This window comes from Nipponia nippon, unplaced genomic scaffold, assembly GCF_047370975.1.
Source record: "Nipponia nippon isolate SJK-2023a ecotype South Korea unplaced genomic scaffold, ASM4737097v1 scaffold_3, whole genome shotgun sequence".
Taxonomy (NCBI): Eukaryota; Metazoa; Chordata; class Aves; order Pelecaniformes; family Threskiornithidae; genus Nipponia; species Nipponia nippon.
In genome coordinates, this window is record NW_028262347.1 from 56,010,138 (window position 1) to 56,029,510 (window position 19,373).

Genomic DNA, 19,373 nt, shown 5'->3' on the forward strand with positions numbered 1-19,373 from the left:
GGCTGGTCCTTGCTGGCTGTTTGAACTTAGTCGGTGGGCTGCAGTCACGGTTTCAGCCACGTGGTGGTGGCAAAAGCTTTCCAAACACAATCCTTTCTGTGTACCGAGTTGAGCCACCTTCCAGAATACAGTGTTTCTTGAAACGCTGGGATGTTTCTCACCCAGAATTGCATGCCAGGTAGAAATGAAGCCTAGAAAGAATGTGTTAAGCTCCCCTCTGGTTTAATTTATTTAATCCCTAATAGTCTGCTTTAATGTTCCTAGGTGCAGAGCTCTAGCTGCGTGTGCTGTTTCGCTTAGCTTGTTTCTGACATCTGTCTGTGAGCAGGAAAAAGCAGAAAGCAGCACTGCAGGCTTAATCAGCTGTGAGTGTTGGCAGTCCTTGCAAAGACAGCTCAGCAAGGCACAAAGCCTGTATCCTTGCTCAGAGGACACACAAATCCTAGCTCCAGTTGTATTGTTGCCGGCGGGGGAGGGCTAGGTTGTTTGTCAGCTGGAACAAAAGGAGCTAAAACATTCAGCTGTGTTATGGTGCTCAAAAGGGCTGGACTCTGGCTAAAACCCAAAGGAGAAAGACATGTGCAAACTCTCGTGGCCGCGTTAGAAGGATTGGGAGCTTACTGGGCATGCCCTACTTTCAGCCAGCTTTGTGATCCTGAAGGTACTAGCCGGGACTTTGCCACCAGAGAGGGGCAACCATGCTGAGAAACAAGTTTCTCTGTTGGTTATGCTGTCTCAGCCTCGCTCTCGCTTTGGGTCCCTCAAAATAAATGAGACCATGGTTTAGAATAGACTGGTTTCGATTTGCTCTTGATGTGCAGGTGCAGTCTGGGGGAGGGAAGGAAGGGCTGCGGCATGAAATGAGCCATTCTTTCGTGTCCACCGCAACTGCTGTAAGGTAAGGAGACTCTTCTGTCTCCTAGGTTGCTCTCCAGTTGCCTCTAATAACTATTGGACTTGGGTAAAATCCCTTTGGCCTCAAGAGTAATTTCGCTGTGCTTTCTTAACTGGTGAAAACAAAACTTTCTTTGGTTCACCCAGAATGCTTTGTAGCAACCGACACGTGCTACTGTCCATTCCTGCACCTTCAAACATAGGGTTTTTTTCCACTGCTATGTTTCGGATGCGGTATTTCTTTCCTTCTAGTACTTTCAAAGAAGAAAGATGCTGTTTGTACTTCCTACAGGTGGCTGAATCTCAGCTGGTACAAAATAAAATCTAGTTCCTTAAGAGCAGCATCTCACTTCACCTTGGGGCAAATATTTTTCTTACTCTTAGGGAAAAAGTCTTTACTAGAACTGGCAGGGGAAGTGGAGCGTATCTAAGAATATGACACTGTGTCTCAGGTCCATCATGTTTTACAACCGAAAGTAGTTGGGACACATCTAAAGCTACAGCTTCAACTATGTAAATACCTCTAGGAACTGTCAGCTATTAGTTTAGACAGGCCGTGACACTGCCCCTACCAGAGAAGACAAGGCAGCTGAGGATGCCTTTCATCTGCATGGAGTAGCCAGGGCTAATGTTTGATAAAGGTCTTGTGAAAGTAGGACTTGGATTGGGATCAGAGGCATGGAAGGCCTGAAGCTGAGTTAAGGCTAGTGACTCAGGTTCTGTTGTGTTTAAACATCAGGAAAGAGCTTGCCAAGCTGGCTGAAATCTAAACTAACAAAAACATTTTGGAGTTACTTGCTTTCTCTTCCTCTCTCTGTTGCCTCAGTGCCCTATCCCTGTGGAGATGTACAAATAGAAATCCCCCTCTCTGTGGCAAAAGTACCCGTGAGCATTGCTGGTTTGACTGTTTCAGTTTGTCAACTATGTCAGCAAAATTAGTGCAAAAGCGGTTTAATTAGTATAGAAGACCTTGTACCAGTTGCACTGCTGTAAGCTTTGGTCACGCAGCGGGTTTTTTTGGGTGGAACTGAATGAGGCTGTAACAGGGTCTCCTGCTCTGGCAAGCTGACCCACAGGATTTTGCCTTCAGTCCCGTCACTTGGAGATTTTGTATCCTCAGCCTGCTAGCCAAGCTGCTCACAGAGGTGCTCTGTGAGAGATTTCAGCACAAATCAGCTTGGCTGGCATTACCTGTTGGGATTATAGCTCTCTGCTAGCCTGGGTTTTCCAAGGGAAGGTTTTTTTGGGGGTTTTTGTTGGTTTTTTTTTTTTTTTTTTTTTTGCTGGCTTTCCCACACCAGCAGTTAAATCAGACCAACTTTTAAGCATGATAAGACGTGATATACTCGATCTATACTAACAGGAGAGAAAGTCTTTGTGCTGATATGGCACCTATAGTAAAAGATCTCTCTGTCCTGGAACAAAGATCAGCGATAAATCCAGCCCTGGGGATCTGTCTGTCCCTCCAAACCTTGAAATTGGTGGTAGAGGTTTAGATTCAAGGCCACCTCTAATATTTGCTTTGGGAACCGGTTAAAAATGGATGTCTCTGCTTGCCCGTAGTTCGATGGGGCTGGCTGGGTTAGGTCAGCGGTGGCACCCAGCAGCTGTGGTCATGTTGTAATTGCCGCTTGGTAGCTCTCATCATGACCGCTGTCCACAGCAGCGGTGAACAAGAAGGGACTCCTGCTCTACTGCTCGGAGCTCACCTGCAGAGCTGTGGCAGAGGTACCTGCTCTGCTGGCAAAAGCAAAAGAGACGCTCTCTCCTGTGGGATTTTTAACTTGTCTTGATTTTGCAGGAGCACTGGGCTTTGCTCTGGCCAGATTCCAGCTGCTCTGTCTCCATTCAGCTGGCCCAGCTCCCCTGGCAGTCTCCTCTGCACGCTGAGTGTTCTCCACTTCCCACCCTGAGCTGGTGTGCAGTGTTGCTGTGGGCTGCTGAACAACTGCCACTTTCCATTCAGTGACCAGCTGTCCTTCACTGGTGGGGAAAAGTGATTTATATGCAAGAGAAAGCAATATCTGGCACAGCCCAGAGCTGGGAGCCAGAAACGCTGGGCTCGTTTTGCCTCTGTGACTGATTTCTTGCATGACACTGGGCACGTGTGTTAAAATTCACTGTGCCTGGCTTGCTCTGCCTCTACAGCAGGAGCTGCCTCCGCTGGAGGGGTGTGATGAGGGTGAATTGACATTTGCTTTGGGGTCGGAAATCTGGAATTCGGTGGAAACATTCAGAAGAAACCATTTTTTCCTAATTAGCGGAGTTTGATTTTTGCCGAAGTTCTGGGGGAGGGGGGTTTGGTGGGACCTGCCTGCCGGGCCCCTCCTGAGATCAACTGTGTCTTGTGCCGCTTACCTGCCTGACTCTGCTGCAGGCAGACAGGGAGGCTGCCTGAAACTGGGCTGCGATCCTTCTCGTAAGGTGTTGCGGCATGGTTGGGTTTTGTTGTGAACTGGAACAAAACCACCCTCTGAAATGCTGAAACTCCCCGCGCAGTTCAATTATCCTTGAATTGGCCGGTGGGAGAAATCAAAGTCTCTGGATCTCTTCCTCACTGTTAAATATTAATACGGCGCGGCGATGCTAGGCAGGATGGCATCCCCTCGGGTCGGCTCTGCGCAGGAAGGGCTGTCTTGGCTGTGAAGAACTGGTGCGCGAGAGAGGTTGGGCAGGGGACTCGGGAGTGATGTGACTTGCTCAGGCTCCTTGGCAGCTGAGTAGTGCGGGCTCCTGGCCCGTGCTGGGCCGCGTTTCCCTTGCTGCAGGCCCCTTCTGTGGGAGCTGACACGTGCCGCAATGCTGACATCCCTCGTCCTCCTCGAGCTCGCTGTGTGGTGGGGCGTTTTGCGAGGAGCTAGGAAAGGCGCCGTGCCCGTCCCCCCGCCCCGCCGCCTCCTTTGCCGAGGGAAGTCAGCGGTGTGTGAAAGAGAGCCCGTGTTTTACATACGCGCAGGCTGCCTCCTCGCCGCCAGCCCAGGTGCAGCTGCGGGCCGGGCGCGAGAGCCCCGTGGGCTCTGCACGTCACGGGAAGGAGCACCGAGGTGGGGCGAGGACAAAAACAAAGAGAGAAGCCACCTCCCCTTGGGAAACCTGGCCCCTGTGCACAGAGGTTGCTCTGTCCTTCGGATCCTGCCACCCTCTCCGCACTACAACAAGCTGTGCCCAGGGCCAGCTGAAGCACCCATGCTCCGCTCTAGAGCGGTCCACATGCAGGAGCAAAGCAGAGGCACACTGGTGAGCACTTGGAAAGACCTAAAGAGCCCAGCTGGCATTAAACATGCTAAGGAGGCTTCCCCTGTTTTCTAGCAGCGTGGTGTATTTTCCTTTCCTGTCTTCCCATGGGAGCTCTCCGGTCCCACCGTGTGCCCACCCCGCAGTCACGGGGTGATGGTGCTGTGCTGCGGCTGCCTTGCTCCTGCCCTGCTGGCTGTGTCGTCGCAGCGCTCGGGTTGGTGAAACACCTTGGGTGTTTGCAGAGGGTCGGCAGTCCTTGAGGCGCTATCGCTGTCTGCACTGGCCAGCTCAAAGCTCTCCTGAACCTCTGTGCTGGCCGCTCTCCTAGGTTTGACAGCAGCATTGGCATCGCCCCAGTGTGAACATTCATTTTCCCACCCCCACTGCTAGGTTTCCTTTTCTTGCTCTTCCAGAGATGACAGATGTGAAGCCAGGGCTGCGTTTGACTCAGCTTGGTACGTAACAACCTGTGGCTCATGCTGCAGTGGAGCACCTCTCTTCAAAGTAATGTGCCAGCATTAACTAATTAATCCTCATTCCCCCGTGGGACTGAGAGGTGACTCAGTGCCTCGTGCTGTTATGCCGAGCAGCAGAGGAGCAAAGGTATTGGAGCTGGGAAAGCCCTGGCATAGCGCAGTGTTGCTCTGTGCCGGCACACCGGGCACCTGTAGTCTTGGTCTCGCATGCTTGTCTCCAGGGCTCTGCCCAGGCTCATTGTAAGCCCTGCAGAGAAGGGCTGAAAGCTCTGCTACCTTAAAGGTGGGGCTGGAGTTGCCTTCACCTTGCTTCGCAGGGAGTGTTTTTACTACCTGGTGTTCCCTTTTGATCTTTTCTGTCCTGTTGCTCCTTCGTTATAAGCCGCCTTGGCCATCCTGAGCAATTCTCCTTCCTGTTCTCACCTAGGGGTCCTTCACACCTCCCCGGCATCCCCGCTTGGCTGTGCTGAGCGGCAGGCCTGGGTGTCCGGGTGAAAGGCAGGAGCAGGGAGGCTTAGGCACCATGGAAACAGAGCTGCGGAGGTGGTGCACCTCCCCAGCAAGCTGCACGCCAGGCCGTGCTGGCGCGGCATGGTGGCCCTGAAGAAGTGCAAACAAACCCCAACACCTGGCGTTGGGCTGCCCTGGCATCCATCGTGCTGCCGCGTGTGAGCTGCTCCCGGGGAAGGGAAGGGGAGTTGCTTGTGCGCAGATGTTGCATAATACTGACCTAGTTCGAACACAAGTTTGCGGGCTGGGAAGGGTTTGCCCGGCCCACGGGGAAGAGAAAACCCCTCCAGGGCCAGGGCTGCTGCACCGCGTCCTCCGCTCTGTGTTATGAAGGAGATGAAATGTGAAGCCTGTGCTTTCTTCAGAACCTGACTCTTCCCTCTTGCCCAGGTTGCACGTGGAGCATCACCTGCGCGAGTCCCCTCTGCCTGTGCATGAGCCGTGGCTTGGCTGAGATCAGCCACTGCATGGGACTAATACGTAGTGATGGTGCCCTATAAATTATATAGTCGGTATGTTCGCCATCTGCTCTGCGCTGAAAGCTGAGTGTGATTGAGACCTTCCCCCCTTCCCAAAGCTTGATTCTCTTGCCAAGCTTGAAATGTGTGCGGATCTCCCGTAAGTGGTTCTGATTGAATCAGGTAAAGAGGGAATTTTTTAAGCAGGCTGCAATGTTCCTTGCACCCGAAGTGAGAGCTGAAGCATAGGCCAGCATCCTATTACCATGAGACTATGAGTAAAAAGCGAGTCTGATTTCATGCTAATTAGGCTCTAAAAGGAGCGAATCTTGATTGCAGTGGTCATATCAAAGAATCAAAATAGTAATGCAAAAAGCAAAGGAAAACCCAGAGTGATTCATATGAGAAGGGGAAATAAAGACAGTCATGGAGGAAGAAGGAGTTTGAAGGGGACTGAATTGCTCAGCTGCCCAAAAGCAGAGGGGATTTGAATCAGATTATCCTCATTAGATGTCTCTTTAAAGCATCATCAAGCCAAATGAATGGTCCGGGGGAGAGCTTGCAGGCATGGTCTCTGTGGTTATCACCAAGGATTTACAGCCCTAGTTATCTAGCTTAGATACAAGATTATTAGGGGGTATAAAGCTGTATCTGCCCTCAGACTAATGTGCGTTTTTAGGTTGGGCGATGGGAGATGCTGTGTTGCCGCACGGTCCCTTGGAAGCCTGCCTGCATCCTCTGGTGGTCCGGCCCTCCGCGGTGCTGTGGGTGCAGCGTGGAGGGGGAATGCAAGCGTGAGCCAGGGAGCTGTGCTGGCCAGGAGATGTTCCCTGGGGGTGGACGGGCAGCCTCCCCGGCGGACTGTGGCAGAGGGCAGGACCTCCCCTATGGGTGCTCTCACTGAGATGGGAAATGGGGAAAGGGATCTTGGAGGGGAGATTATGTCCGCTTGCCTCAGCAGTACCGCTCGCCCCCCCAGCATCTCCTTTCCTGTGGCAGCCTGTGCCAGTGCAACTCATCCTTCTTCCAGCCAGAGCCTTTGAGGCCCCAAAGGCTCAGAAGTCGGTGGGGCTGTTACAGGGGGAGACCCTGCGAGCTGTGGGGAGGACCCTCCCTTTGAAAGGGAATCGATAGACTTTGACCACAAGTCTCTTGGAGGCCGGGGGGTGAGCAGGCACGGGACTGCTGGCGGTCCCTCTCCACCTCCCCAGCTCTGCATCCGCAGCAGCCCATCACCCTTCCCTTCCTCTCCTTCCTACCCAATGCATCGCTCCCCTGTTGTTTCTCCAGGCTTTGGCAGGATGGCTGAGGCATCGCGCCCAGATGCTGGCCAGGGGCGTGGGCCAAATCCTCTTGTTGGCTCTCTCCTACATTGCATCCTTAACGTGGCCATTGAAATTTGTAATGTTATTCTGCGTTTAAGCCAGCCTTTTTACACCAGGCTGGTACTCAAAGGTCCATGAGAAGCTGGAGAATGGTGTGGAGGTACTGGCAAGCGCGGTGATGCCAGCACAGACTAATGCAACGCTGTGGGTGCGGAGGTGCTTCGGCTGGAGAGGGGAGGCTGTCAGCTGGAGCCTCGCAGCCGACAGCGTGGCGGTGATGAGCTGGCTGCCGGAGGCAGCCGGCCGGTCGCGGGGCCCGCTGCGGCTCGGCGGAAACGCACTTCCTTGCTTCTCATCCCGGACTGGGACTGTGCTCATGTCCAAACACGTGCCTCTCGTTCCTCCTGCAGCACTGCAGTCCCTCCCAATGCTCTGGGGCTGAAACCAGCTTGAGTTTGGCATCCGACTGGCCAAGCAGCCTACAGTCAAAATCCCTGTACTCCCTTGGCTCAGCTTCTTGCGGGGCATCGTCCAGCGGTGACAAACGGAAAAGTCAGAGCTCCCTGGCGGTGGGGGTGAGGGAGGCTGGCCTTGCACCTACCACCACTGACTGGGCCTGGGGTGGTGGGAGCCTGCAGGGCAGCCACAAAAGCCAGCTCAGGGACTAGTTTCTGGAGCAGTGGTTAGTACTAGAAACCATGCAGGCTCTTGTACTCTTACTCTGCTTTGACTGCTGCAATCTGCAGGTGCCACAGGAGTTTTGGGCGGGTTGTTTTTGGTGCGTTCTGTTCCCAGTTTGAGCTGTGCTTTTAAGTTATCCAGGCACGCTGCTGGTTTTTGGCATCTCCGTTAGGATGGCTCCCATAGCCAGTGCTGAGGGCATCACTGCAGAGTGGCTGTGCTGGGGCTGGGCTGCAGTCGTGGGGGGCGGTGGGGTGTTATTTGTGAACGGGGAAGAAGAAGGGTGGTTGGATGGCAGGCAGCAGAGTAAATTGCAACAAATGAGTGCAATTAGGACAAACATTACTCCTGTGTTGGAATCACTTGCAAGCACCTTCCTATTTTCTCAGGTTGCCTTCTTGTTCAAATGTACTCACCAAACCATTCCTGTGCGTAAGCCAGAGCTGCAGCTCTCCTGGGAGTCGTTCATTATAATGAAGTGCTATGCAAAATGCAATTGGGGCCGCTTAGTTTAGTTTTGACTTCCAGGCTGACCCAACCAGTTTCCTGTCCCTTGCTGCTGGAACAAGCTGCAAAGGGTGGGGGCTGAAAGGGAGACAGCCCCTCGCCCTCAGCAGGCTTTGATTTTTGGCTCTGTAGTTGTCTGCTGGAGACCTCCGTGCCCTGAGAGCGCAGTGGTGGGACTCCCCGCTGCAAGTGCTGGGGAGCTTTCTGCGCTCAGCCTGGCGTGCCAGGGAGGTTTCTGCCCCAGCGTATGCATGCCTGAACCAGCTGAACCCACCTGCTTGGAGGTTTGTAGCATGGCAGTGCATTGCCTTCAGTCATTTGTTTCTGTTTCAGTGCTGGAGGTGCTGCCCAGCCCTGCCAGGGCACATGAATGCTCCCTAACCAGCCACAGGTGAGGCTGGGGCGGCACTTGGCCTCCACCCACCCAAGGGGGGTCAGCGCGAGCTCCCACCCATCCTTAGGGTGGGGATGGGGCAGCACCCCTGCGGCAGGCAGAGCAGGCAGGGGGATTTGCTTGCGGGGACGTCCGGGCAGAAGATCCGGGCTCAGCTAATGGTGTGTCACTCATGACGTGGCGGGGGCTTGTGAGAGCCTGGGCAGCATCCAGGGACCCAGGCCTCGCTAAGAGAGTCCCACCGCACTCTGCAGAGCAGCAAGAGCAGCCAGCATACTGGCTGGAAACACCTCTCGCTCCCCCCCACCGCCTGCTCCTGGCAGGGGAGGTCAAGGGCTCTGCTCCCCCAGGGCAGGATTGGGGAGGGGGGGGTCCCCCATGTCCTCAGTGCTGCTGTGTCCTGCTTGGGCTCTCTGGAGCAGGGTGGGGGAATGGGCAGAGGGAGCTTCAGCCGAGGCAGTGCAGACCCGCTGCCCTCCCTCTGCAACCCTGGAGGGGTCTTCAAAGGACAGCCCACGGTGGAAGCCTAATTTGGGTGCTCAGCATCGCCCCTGGAGGGGTCCAAGTCCGCTTGCAGAGGGAGCCAAGGACACCTGCTCGTTTTTCCTTAACCTCATGGACAAGCACAGCTCCAGGGGCTTTTGAACAAGAAGGGGAGGAGACAAACGATGTTCAGCAGAGCTGGTGCCACCGGGGCACAGCCCCACAGAAAACTCCCTGTGCAGGTGGCTGAGCAGTGCCACAAAAATCCTTGGTAAGAAACAGAGCGCCTATGGAGGGGATCTGGGTGTTGGTGAATCTCTTGAAGCCTTCATTTTTCCACCTCATTCCTAAAATCTTCCCAGATTTTGTCCCTAAGCCCAGCTGGCTTTGTGAAGGCAGAGAAAAGTTGGGGCTGGGCCGGGCTGGGGCATCCCGGCAGATCCCAAGGAGGAGGTTTGTGCTGGAGCCCTGAGAAACTGGCTCCCGAGAGCCATGGTGGGACCTTTCAGGAGGGGGTGCTTCCCGCCAGCCGGCGCAGAAGCGCTGGGAAGGGGCAAACATGAATTGGGGGTTGGCTCCAACCAAAGCCTGCCAGTGGCACCATCTGAATGCGGGGCGGACATTGGGCTGTGCCGAGGCGTTCCCGGGGCATTGGGTGCATCCTGTCAGAGGTCTGTCCCGAGGTAACTGGGTCTGCTTGATAAACACCTCGCGGCTTCTCTGATTGACAAGCCTTTGGGTTTCCGGTGCACACGAGCACAAGGTGAACTTTCGGTGGATATTTTCTGCTACAGGCGGTTCTGCAGGCATGTGCGTGAGTCACTTCACCCACCCCTGACACCAGAGGAACCGCTCACACGAGTCTGGTCACTCATGTGTGCATGAACACTCGCAGGACGCCGTGGTCCCTCCCCACTCCTGGGATCACCAGCGCTGCCCTGTCCCTCGTTGGGCTCTCTGCCGGGATCCCAGCAGCCAACCTTGGCCGAAGCCGGCCCTCCGAGTGCACGGTTGGAGTGAACAGCACTGGAAATCAAATTCTCTGACTCCAGGATTAAGACATAATTTTTAAATAGCTCGTTTGATATCTTTGCTGGTTTATTTGTTTAATAAAAGCACTTAGCTAGCCAGAGTTCCAGGCTCCTGGGGCTTTTGTTTCTCTGCAGAGGAGATAAGAAAAGCGCATTTCCTTATCCAGTGAGTCATTTTTTCTGCTCTTTAATTATGCATTTGTGCTACTATCAAGCGTATTCAGCTCTTAGATGCGAACAGTTCAAACTACTCACCAAGCTTTAACTTTTGCTGCTCCAAAGGCGATCAACAGCCGCTACGAAGGGCAGGGGAGGCAAAGATGGGAGAGATGAAGAGGAGGACAGCTGATGCCCGGGGCCGGCTGGGCAGCTTGGGCCACGCTGGTGAGCAGGCACACGTGCAAGTGCCGCTGGGGAAGTCAGCGGTGATTTTTCTCCATGAGTAAGTGTTATCATGTGTGATTTCAAACATCGTTTTCTTGGCCCAGGAGGAAGCAAACAGGCTGGGAAAGGAGCGTGAAAGAGCTGTAAAGGGGGATAAAAAGGCCTTAGAAAATGGGAGGGAACAGGGTAAGATCAGTCGCCGCGATGAGGCTGCAACATCCTTCCATGTAACAGGACCTGGGAGCACTTTGTTTGCAGGAGGATGTCGCGGCTGCCATCCCCAGGCTCCCCACCATGCATTCACAGCTTCAGCTTTTCACTCCAGGTACCGAAACAGGAGCCAAGAGCTCCTGAGCTGTATTGTAAACCTCAGCCTCTGTGTCAAAAGCAATATATAGGCACCTCGGTTTGGGCTTTCCCTGGTGCATATATTTGACTGGAGGGGTCACAGAGTTAATCTGTAAGCATGGTACAGCAGATACCAGGACCCATTTCCCCCACCCCTGCATTAAGCCAAGCAGGGAGAGGAGAGGGGAGGGAGAGGGGCAGGGTGACAGTGCCACAGCAAGACCCACGGGAATAGGGGCTGGGGATTGCTGAGAGATGACTGACGCAGGGGAAGCACAGCAGAGGGATTTCAGGGTGGAGAGCGAGAGGGACATGATGGAGGAGCCTTTGGGAAAAGGAGACCAGCAGGTGGAAACACCCTGGGGCAAGAGGAACAGCAAAGCCTTTGGAGCAGGGAGCTGTTTCAGGGGCAGGTGTTCTGACAGAGCACTGGCCGTTTTGTGGGGGTCCTCTGCCTCCATGCACGGCTCCAGCCCCACCAGCCCACAAGGCAAGATGTTTTTCTGCTCCCTAGTCCCTACCCTTACGCTTCTGCGAGCTGCCTGCCGGGGACAGCGGGCGCTCTGGGTGCCCTCTCCTCCCCAGGGCTCTCTGCTACAGAGCTCAGATGTGGCCTGGAGCAAGCCTGAGCTTTTCTCCTGACCCCTCAGCCCTCCTTGCTGTGGCTTTCTGACCCCCCAGAAATGCTCCCGGCGCACCCTCCTGCTGCTGGACGCACACCCCTCCTGCTCCCATGCTTGCACCACAGCCCCGCTCCTCACCCGGGGCACACAAGAGACAGGGGGGTCATTGAAGTGGGATACAGAGAGATGTCCTCCCCTGGCAGGTACCTGCACAGGGGCGAGTGCAGCCCGTTCAGCGCAAGCATCGAGGCAGAAGGTGCCAACCTGGCCATGCCACTTGTGGCTTCGGAGCTCGGGGCCGTACTGAGAGAGGGAAGTGCTTGGCGTGCCCCCACTCACTCAGGGAGTTTTACTTTGACTAAGAAGGAGGGGGAATAACTGAGTCACAGGCACAGGAACGGCGGCCGGGCTCTCGCAGCTTCTGGGAGGAGCCCGCAGCCCCCCGGGCTTGGCACGGCCATCCCTGCTGGCACAGCGCAGCCGGGCAGGGCGCTCCCTGGCAGCCAGGCACGTGTGCACGTGTGCGAGGGGCGAGGGAGCGAGCGGCTGGGCATGCCAACTGGAAAGGGAAGTGAAATCACGGCAGGCGTGGAACTGGCGGGCAGCGACCAGTTTTGGTCGGGATTTTCACTCGCCCAGAGCCCTGCAGCACCCAGCGGGGAGGGCTGAGATGGTGCTGGGGCTGCTTCAGTGCTGCCCTGGTACAAGCCACCCAGCAGGGATGCTGCTGGCAGGGAGGGAGATGTGGGCAGGCATGGGGTGCTGGAGAGCCATGCTTGGGCTGCGACCCAGTACAGGGAGCTGGTGCCTGCATCCCACCTAGGGTTTCAGGGCGTGGGATGCAGAGGCTGCGGGCTCAGCTTGCCCAAAAGCCATTGGAGAGGGGCAGGCACATACAGGGACCAAGTCCTCTGGCCTGTCTCAGAGGCGCTCAGCTGCCCAGTGGGGACGCCTGGTACTCTGTCACCTCGAGCCAGAGTGTCCTTTGGCTTTTCTCCTCCTCCCCTCCCAGCCTCAGTTCAGGACAGCAAGTGACAGAGACCTCACTAGAAAGAGCCTGGAGGCTATAGCTGCTGCAAGGAGGGGACTCCAGCAGTAAAGCCCTGTTAGGGCTGTCCTGGCCAGGGCAGATCTCCTGTGCTTCTTCCTTCAGCTGAGAGCAAGCCAGCAAGTGTGGTTGGTCTCTTTCTTTCCTATGGGGTGAAGAAAAAGGGAACATGACTTTTGTTTGGTAAGGATGGAGAAGAGCCACCTACAGCACTGAAATCCATCACTTATCCACTTCAGATCTCAAGCATTGGGCTTTGATGTGTGGGTACTGGTGACAGGACACTTCTCCTCCTCCTGATCAGGAACACCTAAGACCATTAAGGGTTTATTTAGTCCCTTCCAAGGGTATGGGGACCAGACTTGCTTGGGGTGACCTGCTTTTCCCATGCCCTGGGCAGTTACTGAGCAGAGCCAGCTCTGAATCCTGGAGAATGAGACACGGTGCCAAGGGGCTGGGAGGGTCCTTGCCACGAGTCTAGGTCTGGGATGGAGAGAGTAAGGTGATGGAGAGCACCATCATTAGCAGGAATGGAGAACACACACCAGTTGGCCTGCCTGTGCAGCAGTCACAGGCAGTTAAGGCCATGTCTTGGTGGCAGTGGGAGCTTTGAAAAGGGTAAAACTTGTTGACCCTGCACTCTTTTCTCCTCCGGTCCCTTTCTGCATTTTCCATCCAAGCCGGATCCGTGGCCGTGGGATGGGGGGGGTCTTGTAAAGATCTGGGCACAGGAAAGCCTCATGTAGGTACTGGAGGTTGCCAAGGGGGCTTTTCGCCAGCTGGCAAGGGACGGTGCGGGCTGAGGGCTGTGTCCACGCTAGGGACAATGTACGGGTGGGCTGGGGAAGGGTGAGGGCCGAGGAGGTGACACCGCTGGGCTGGGGTGCTGTGCCGCTGGGAACGGGGTGCTACGTGGCTGGGGCGCAGCAGGGGCTGTGGGGATTTTGGAAGCGTATTTTGGAGGAGAGGGGTAGTTTGAGGGCACATTGCACGGGCAGGCAGGGCTAGGTCTTAGGCGCTCGCTCTCCTCCTCCCCAGTGAAGATCCGCCCCAGGGCAAGCGCAAGCGTCTCAAGCCCCAAGGGAGACGACGCAGCTTGACAGACTGTATCTCCCTCTGACACGGGCCCCGGGGCGCTGCGATTTCACACTTGGGCGGCCCCATCATCACCACGCCATGCGGGAGCCAGGCTCTCACTCCCACTCCGCCATGTCCTTGCTGGGAAAAGCTGCCGCTGCCCCCTCCTGCCTCTCCCCCCAGTGCTTCGACCTCCTGACCAAGTCCTGCGTCAAGTGCTCCGACTTGTTCAAGGACAACACAAGTAAGGGGATGAGGATGGCCGGAGGCCGACCTCCCTGGGGCTGGGCGGTGGTGGGCCAAGGGGGCTGGGGGCACCCCAGGGGTGGGCAGGTGGAGGGGACCTTCTCCTGCAGATGGCAATGGAGGTGGCGAGGGAGGATGGAGCACTGCCTTCACCTGGAGGAGGAGGAGGAGAGAGAAAGAGGACAGCCAGTTCCAGTGAGGGGAAGGTGGTGTGGGGAGAAAAGGAATGATCCAGCCCAGCGCGGGGGTCACAGCCTGCCCCAAGGGTGACCATGGGAAGAGCAGGATGTCCTCATCTCCCACCAGCCAGGAATGGTGGCGGGTGTGATGAGGGTCCCATCAGGCAGGGGGACAGCTCATTGCGGGTGGTGGGTGGGTGGGTAGCCGTGAAGAGCCACTCTCCTTCCCCACCACCACAGCCCCGAGGCCGGCCGGACGGGTGGGTAACACTGCTGCCCTCCTTCCCTCGCCCCAGCTCTGCCCCTCCTGACACTGCTGGCGTCTTGCCCCACAGCAGAGCCCGCTCGCACGGCACCCACCTCCGCCCTGGCGCCCACCCTCTCCTCGGTGGATCTGCCCAGCACCCTCCTGATCTTCGGGGTCCCGGCAGTGGTGGGGCTCATCCTGATTCTGGCAGCCCTCTGGGGCTTCCTGGCCTGCAAGGTGGGGAAGCGGAGGAGGAAGAGGAAGGCAGCAGACGAGGAGGCTGAAGGTAGGAGACCTCTTGCTCTCCCTGTCACAGCACCCTGGGGACCCTGGGGTAGATGGGATCACTTGCTGCCGGCTCCCCTGAGGCACATCCCTGTTGAGGCCGGCTCCTCCACCTTGACATGGGCTGCACGGGCACCACAGGACATTTTGGGGCAGCTGAGCCCCCCTGTCCCCTGGGAACTCAAGCCTGCACCTGACTGCCAGCGTGACCCTGCTGAACCATCCCTCCCTTTGCTGGGTCTCCCTATGCCTTCGCTTGCTTAAAGCACCTGCTGGCACCGTCCCCGCTCCACAGGGCACGAGTACAGAGCACTGGTGAGGAGCCTCTCCCTCTCCCCTGGTAGCCAGGGGGCCATGGATGGAGTGGGGGCTGCAGGGGCAGACGTGGACATCTGGGGACGGCTCTGGAGGGAGCCTCGCGCCGCGGCGCTGCAAGTGGGGGTCCTGTGTTGACCGCCCAGCTTGCCATTCCCGCTTGGAATGCCTGGCGCCCTCCAGTGTGCACCCCAAAGATGCTGACGGTGTCAGGGTCAGCCCCATCAGCAAGACACCAGAGCACCGCACAGGATTGTCCGCAAAGGCATCAAAAATAGGGCTGGGGGGGCGAGAGACAGGGCTGAGCCTTTCCTGGCAGGGTATTTCCAGGGGGGTGAGGCCATGGTGCCTCGTCATGGCCCATGTTGTAGGGGCATCAGCCAGGAGCTGGGCAGCCATGTCCTCCCCCGGGGACCCCCGCCCCACCGCTGACTCAACCCTGGCCACTTTCTTTGAAACGGTCTCGCCTGGCTTCACTCCTCCCCATCCCTGGGCAGGGGGCATGGATCCCCAGGACCCCCATGAGGAGCTGCTCTGGGGGATGCTGGCACCCGTCACCGCCCCACGCCCCGAGTGGGTGCCCTTGCGGGGTGGTGGGGCTGGGGGCAGCTGGTCCTCACACCCTGGCTTACCCACATGCCACCAGCGGTGCTGGGTGGGTGACTCAGACCAGGGGGGACATTACCTGGTGCCTTTCTGCTAAAATGAGTGCGGTTGCGACAGCCCGTGACGCACACGCCTGGGAAAAATAACGAGAACGAAATAGGAGGCAGAAATCCAGCGGCAAGAGAGGTCCAGCCATGATGGAGAGTGTCGGAGGCACCCCTCAGCTACTCCCCTGCCACATGCCCTGGTCCCTGTGCCCCCGGGCTGCACCCCAGCAAGCCCACCCCTACGGCACTGGATGTGTGGAAAGTCGCAGGAAGCTTAGGGCCGACAGCATGCGCCTGTGTGCGAAGCATGTAAACAAGTCTATTTTTAAGTGGGAGGCGGTCGGGGATGGCAAGCCACCAAGGGCCGGGCCACTCTGCCACCAGCAGGGTTTAGCAAGAGGGCTCGAAGTGTAAGTTCAAGTTTTTGCCTTTCCCTATTATTTTTAGGGGGGAAAAAAACCATCAGTTGTAAGCAGGAGGAGCTCTGCAGCAGGAGAGGTGTGGTGGGAACCTTGCAGGCTCCTCCTGCTCCAGCTCCACCTTCCCCTCCATGTGTCCCCAGGGATGGGACCCTTTTCCTGGGATGGGACCCTCTCCCTGGGACCCGCCCAGCCCCACTTTGTGACCCTCATAATGCCCTTTTCTTGTCCCCTGCCAGCAAACATGGACGCCACCAGCCCTCTGCACAGCGCGGGCTGCCAGGACCCTGCCGTGCCGGAGGGAGATGCCGCCGTGGCCCCAGCCCCATGCCCGCATCTCAACGGAGGCCTGAAGATGCCAGGGCTGCTCGAGAAAGCCGGAGCAAAGCGGAGGCCATGCTGCCGGGGCGATGCCGACGGCGACATCGTCCTGCTCTCCACCATGTACCCCCGACACGAAAAGTGCAACCATGGCTTCCCGCTGCCTGCCACCGAGCTGGGAGCCACAGCCCTCGTCACTACCAAAACCACACAGAACTGCGCCGGCGAGGAGAGAGCCTGAGGGCAGGGGGAAATGGGGCTGGAGCACTCCGGCGGCTCCCTGCGGACGCCCAGAGCCTGTCACCAGGGCAGGCAAAGCCTTGCACAGATGTGAGCTGCCTGAGGACCAGGTTTTGCCTCGAGCAAGATCAGCCTTCTAAGATGACTGCCCTTTTCCACTTTCCTGTTTGTGCTGAGTCCCACGTTACGCCTGTGAGCGCTGAAGGAAGCCGAAGCGGATCACACCGAGTTATGCCGAGTTGCCAGCAGCTGCCTTGGCTGTGCCATCAGGAGGAGGCAGAGGAGATGCGGCCGGTGAGGATGGAGCGTGGCGGGGGCTGCTGTGCCGTTTGTGAGGCTGCCGTTGCGCGAGGATGGGTTTGCTGCTGTATGGGCAATTCCTGGGGACACGGGGCTGGAATGGCAGAAAGAGGGAAGGGAAAGGAACATGGAGAGGGAAGCAGGGAGTTACATTAGGATCAAGTCCCACACCACTGCCATTAGCTCAATTTTTGCTGCTGACCTCAATAAAAGGAGGCTTGGGGCCATATGGAGCAAGGCACATCCAGCATCTGCTCTGTTCACAGTCCTGCCCCCCCCCATTTTCTGCGCGCTGTAATATCCAGGTCTCTCCTCCCTCTGGGCGCTCTCACGCGGTGGCAGGCGTCCACCAGCAGTTGTGGGAACCCCCTCTGCAGCTCGGTACCCAGGGGATGGGAAATGAGTCTGTCTTCCCAAGCAGTGATGGAGGGAGGGAAGAGGGGAAAAAAATCTGTCTTTGCTCTGACCTACAATCACTGAAGTCAGGGAGGACCAGGGGCAGGCAATGGAGACTGCTGATCTAGAGCAGCTCCATGCGCTTGTCATTACGGCCCCAGACAACTGTCACTTCAGCTCACGGTGGCTGCAGAAATACCGCGTGTCACTTGGGATGACAGGGCTCCTGGTGATGGATGTTTCCACGCCGCGCAGAACCAGGCAGGGAGTGATGCGAGCGTAGGCGGGATGACTTAATTTATGTGAGTGTCTTCGAGGCTTTGCCTGTGCGCCAGAGCTGGCCGGCAGTGCTGGTCCAAGGCATCTCTCGGTAGATGGTCTTGTTCACCCACCCGCGAGTGGCTTTACTGTGCAGGAAGGGCTCTGCTTCGGGAACAACCTCATTAGTGCAGGATTGCTGTTCCCAAGTAATTACAGCAGCCGATCCCCCTGGCTGAGCAGACCCTGGCCAACAGCTTGGGTGAGAAACCCTGCTGGCCCTGGAGGGGGTGGTTAGGCAATTAGAAGTGCCGGGGGGGCATTATTTGTATGAAATGCCATCTTGGTGGCAGCCCAGGTGAGCTCTTCCTTTGGTGAGGTGGCCTCCTTGCCCAGGAGGTTTCGAGGACTGAGGAGTGGTGGCCAAGCAAGGTGTGGGAGCACTGCTGACAAATGCCAGCGGGCCACTGAGGGCCACAGCTCGTGGTAGGATTGCCCACTGGTCCCTCTGATGACAGGGAGGTGACTCCCTGCCCAAGCCTGAGCTGCAGGACCACACGCTGCTGTTGAAGGGTGACCCTCCCTCTTCTCCCCTGCCATGGTGCTGGAGCCAGGCTCGTGGCATCCATCCCATAAGGGGAACCAGAGGAGCTGCCACAGGTGCCAAGGCCCAAATTCCTCACCGTGACTCCTCTCCCAGACCTAAACACGCTGGCAGAGGTGAGCCTTCATCTGGCTGAGGCTCCGCATGACCCAGGATGGGATGGGTCCCCATCTCAGCCTTGGGGCTGAGGATGGTGGTGGGGCTGGTCCACGTGCCCAGTGACTGTCCCTTGGGGCTCCAGGTGCCTGTGGCTCGCTGGCAGGAGCTGTGGAGGCTCCAGCACTGGGCTCCCAGTTACCCATAGAAGCCATGCTGCCCGTCACAGGAGGGACATCCCCGCAGCATGAATTGGTCATCTCCTCATCCCCATGCTCCGCACCTGGCCCTGCGAAGTGACTTTGAGCAGCCTTTGTGTATCTGGAGTGGGGAAATGAGCCGAGGCTGGGCCAGGGGACATTTTGGCACTGGAAGAAGGACTGCTCATGGGAGGCAGAGCAACCTGCTTCACGGGAGACAGGGGTGAGAGGGAAAGGGAGCAGGACTGTCAGGCTCCTCTCCCGCTTCCCGCCCAGTGACTGCAGTGGCTCAGCCCTGTGGATGCGCTGCCCACTCCGACTGCCGTGGTGGTTTGAAAAAGAAACTCCTGTACAAATCCTGTTGAAAAAGCCCCTCTTTTTGCTCAGGTAAGGGCTTCTGCTCTCATTTCTGCTAGAGCTTCAGCCAAGTGTCTCCTCTACAGGACGCCGCCAGCATCTGCAGTTCGCAGAAGCAGCATTTCAATCCACATTGGATTCCTCAGCTGTCGAGTGCCCCTCGGATCCCCTCTCTGTTATGGCATGCAGGGCATCTTCCAAGCGTCCTGCCTGCCCAGCCTGCCTGGGCCTCGGTGAGATTTGCAACTCCCCTCTGTGCACGCTTCTTCGTCCTTATGTACAGGGCAGGGGGTTGTCCATCTTGTCTGCATGGAGAGTAGAGGGAGACAAAAAATATGGTTGTAAAAATGAAAGAATAAAGTGAACTCATTGCCAATGCATGCTCAGGGGTCTGTATGGGGTCCCCATTTCCCTGGTTTCAGGGGTCTCCGACGTGGTGGTCCTGGGGGTACAGCAGGGCCTTGAGCTGGAGAGGCTCCCTCTGCGCCGGCTTCACTGGCACGTCCCCTGCACACAGCTGCCTGCTTGGCCAGGGACCAGCTGAGCCCGGCCACCTCTGTCCCCCCCATGGCCTCCCCGGGAGCTGGCTGACGGGATGGGGAGTGGGGTGAGTGGTTTTTTTTTGGGGGGGTGTTGCCTGTCTTCGACTTTCCACGGCAGTTTCTCACTTCCCCCTGCGAGGCAGGAGCTGTGCTTCCTCCCCAGCCCGCTGCCCGCCCCGCTGCCTGCACAACTGCCTAGAAAGGCTTGCAAGGCCAGGCTTCACCTGCCCACAGGGGTG

The 19,373-nt window shown here is 57.2% G+C and overlaps 1 protein-coding gene across 3 annotated transcripts; it reads left to right on the plus strand.

Annotated features, from left to right (window-relative positions):
* The first annotated feature begins 43 nt into the window (after positions 1-43).
* TNFRSF13C (TNF receptor superfamily member 13C) lies at positions 44-18,949 on the plus strand. Of its 3 annotated transcripts, XM_087766383.1 has the most exons (6): positions 44-178; positions 265-414; positions 9,107-10,705; positions 13,438-13,720; positions 14,198-14,434; positions 16,060-18,949. In XM_087766383.1, exons 4-6 carry the CDS (start codon positions 13,576-13,578, stop codon positions 16,380-16,382), a joined length of 705 nt encoding a protein of 234 aa, XP_087622509.1. In that variant the 5' UTR covers positions 44-178; positions 265-414; positions 9,107-10,705; positions 13,438-13,575; the 3' UTR covers positions 16,383-18,949. The 3 variants fall into 3 exon arrangements, with proteins under 3 accessions (XP_087622509.1, XP_009473580.2, XP_087622511.1); XM_009475305.2 differs by having other exon boundaries at positions 44-414; positions 14,237-14,434; XM_087766385.1 differs by having other exon boundaries at positions 44-414; positions 14,240-14,434.
* The last annotated feature ends 424 nt before the right edge of the window (positions 18,950-19,373 follow it).

Bases quoted from the DNA above. Each gene is read 5' to 3' on its own strand.
- TNFRSF13C (XM_087766383.1), top strand. From the start codon at position 13,576: ATGCGGGAGCCAGGCTCTCACTCCCACTCCGCCATGTCCTTGCTGGGA. The intron at 13,721-14,197 runs GTAAGGGGATGA...CCCTCGCCCCAG, and splicing joins CTTGTTCAAGGACAACACAA to CTCTGCCCCTCCTGACACTG. The intron at 14,435-16,059 runs GTAGGAGACCTC...GTCCCCTGCCAG, and splicing joins AGCAGACGAGGAGGCTGAAG to CAAACATGGACGCCACCAGC.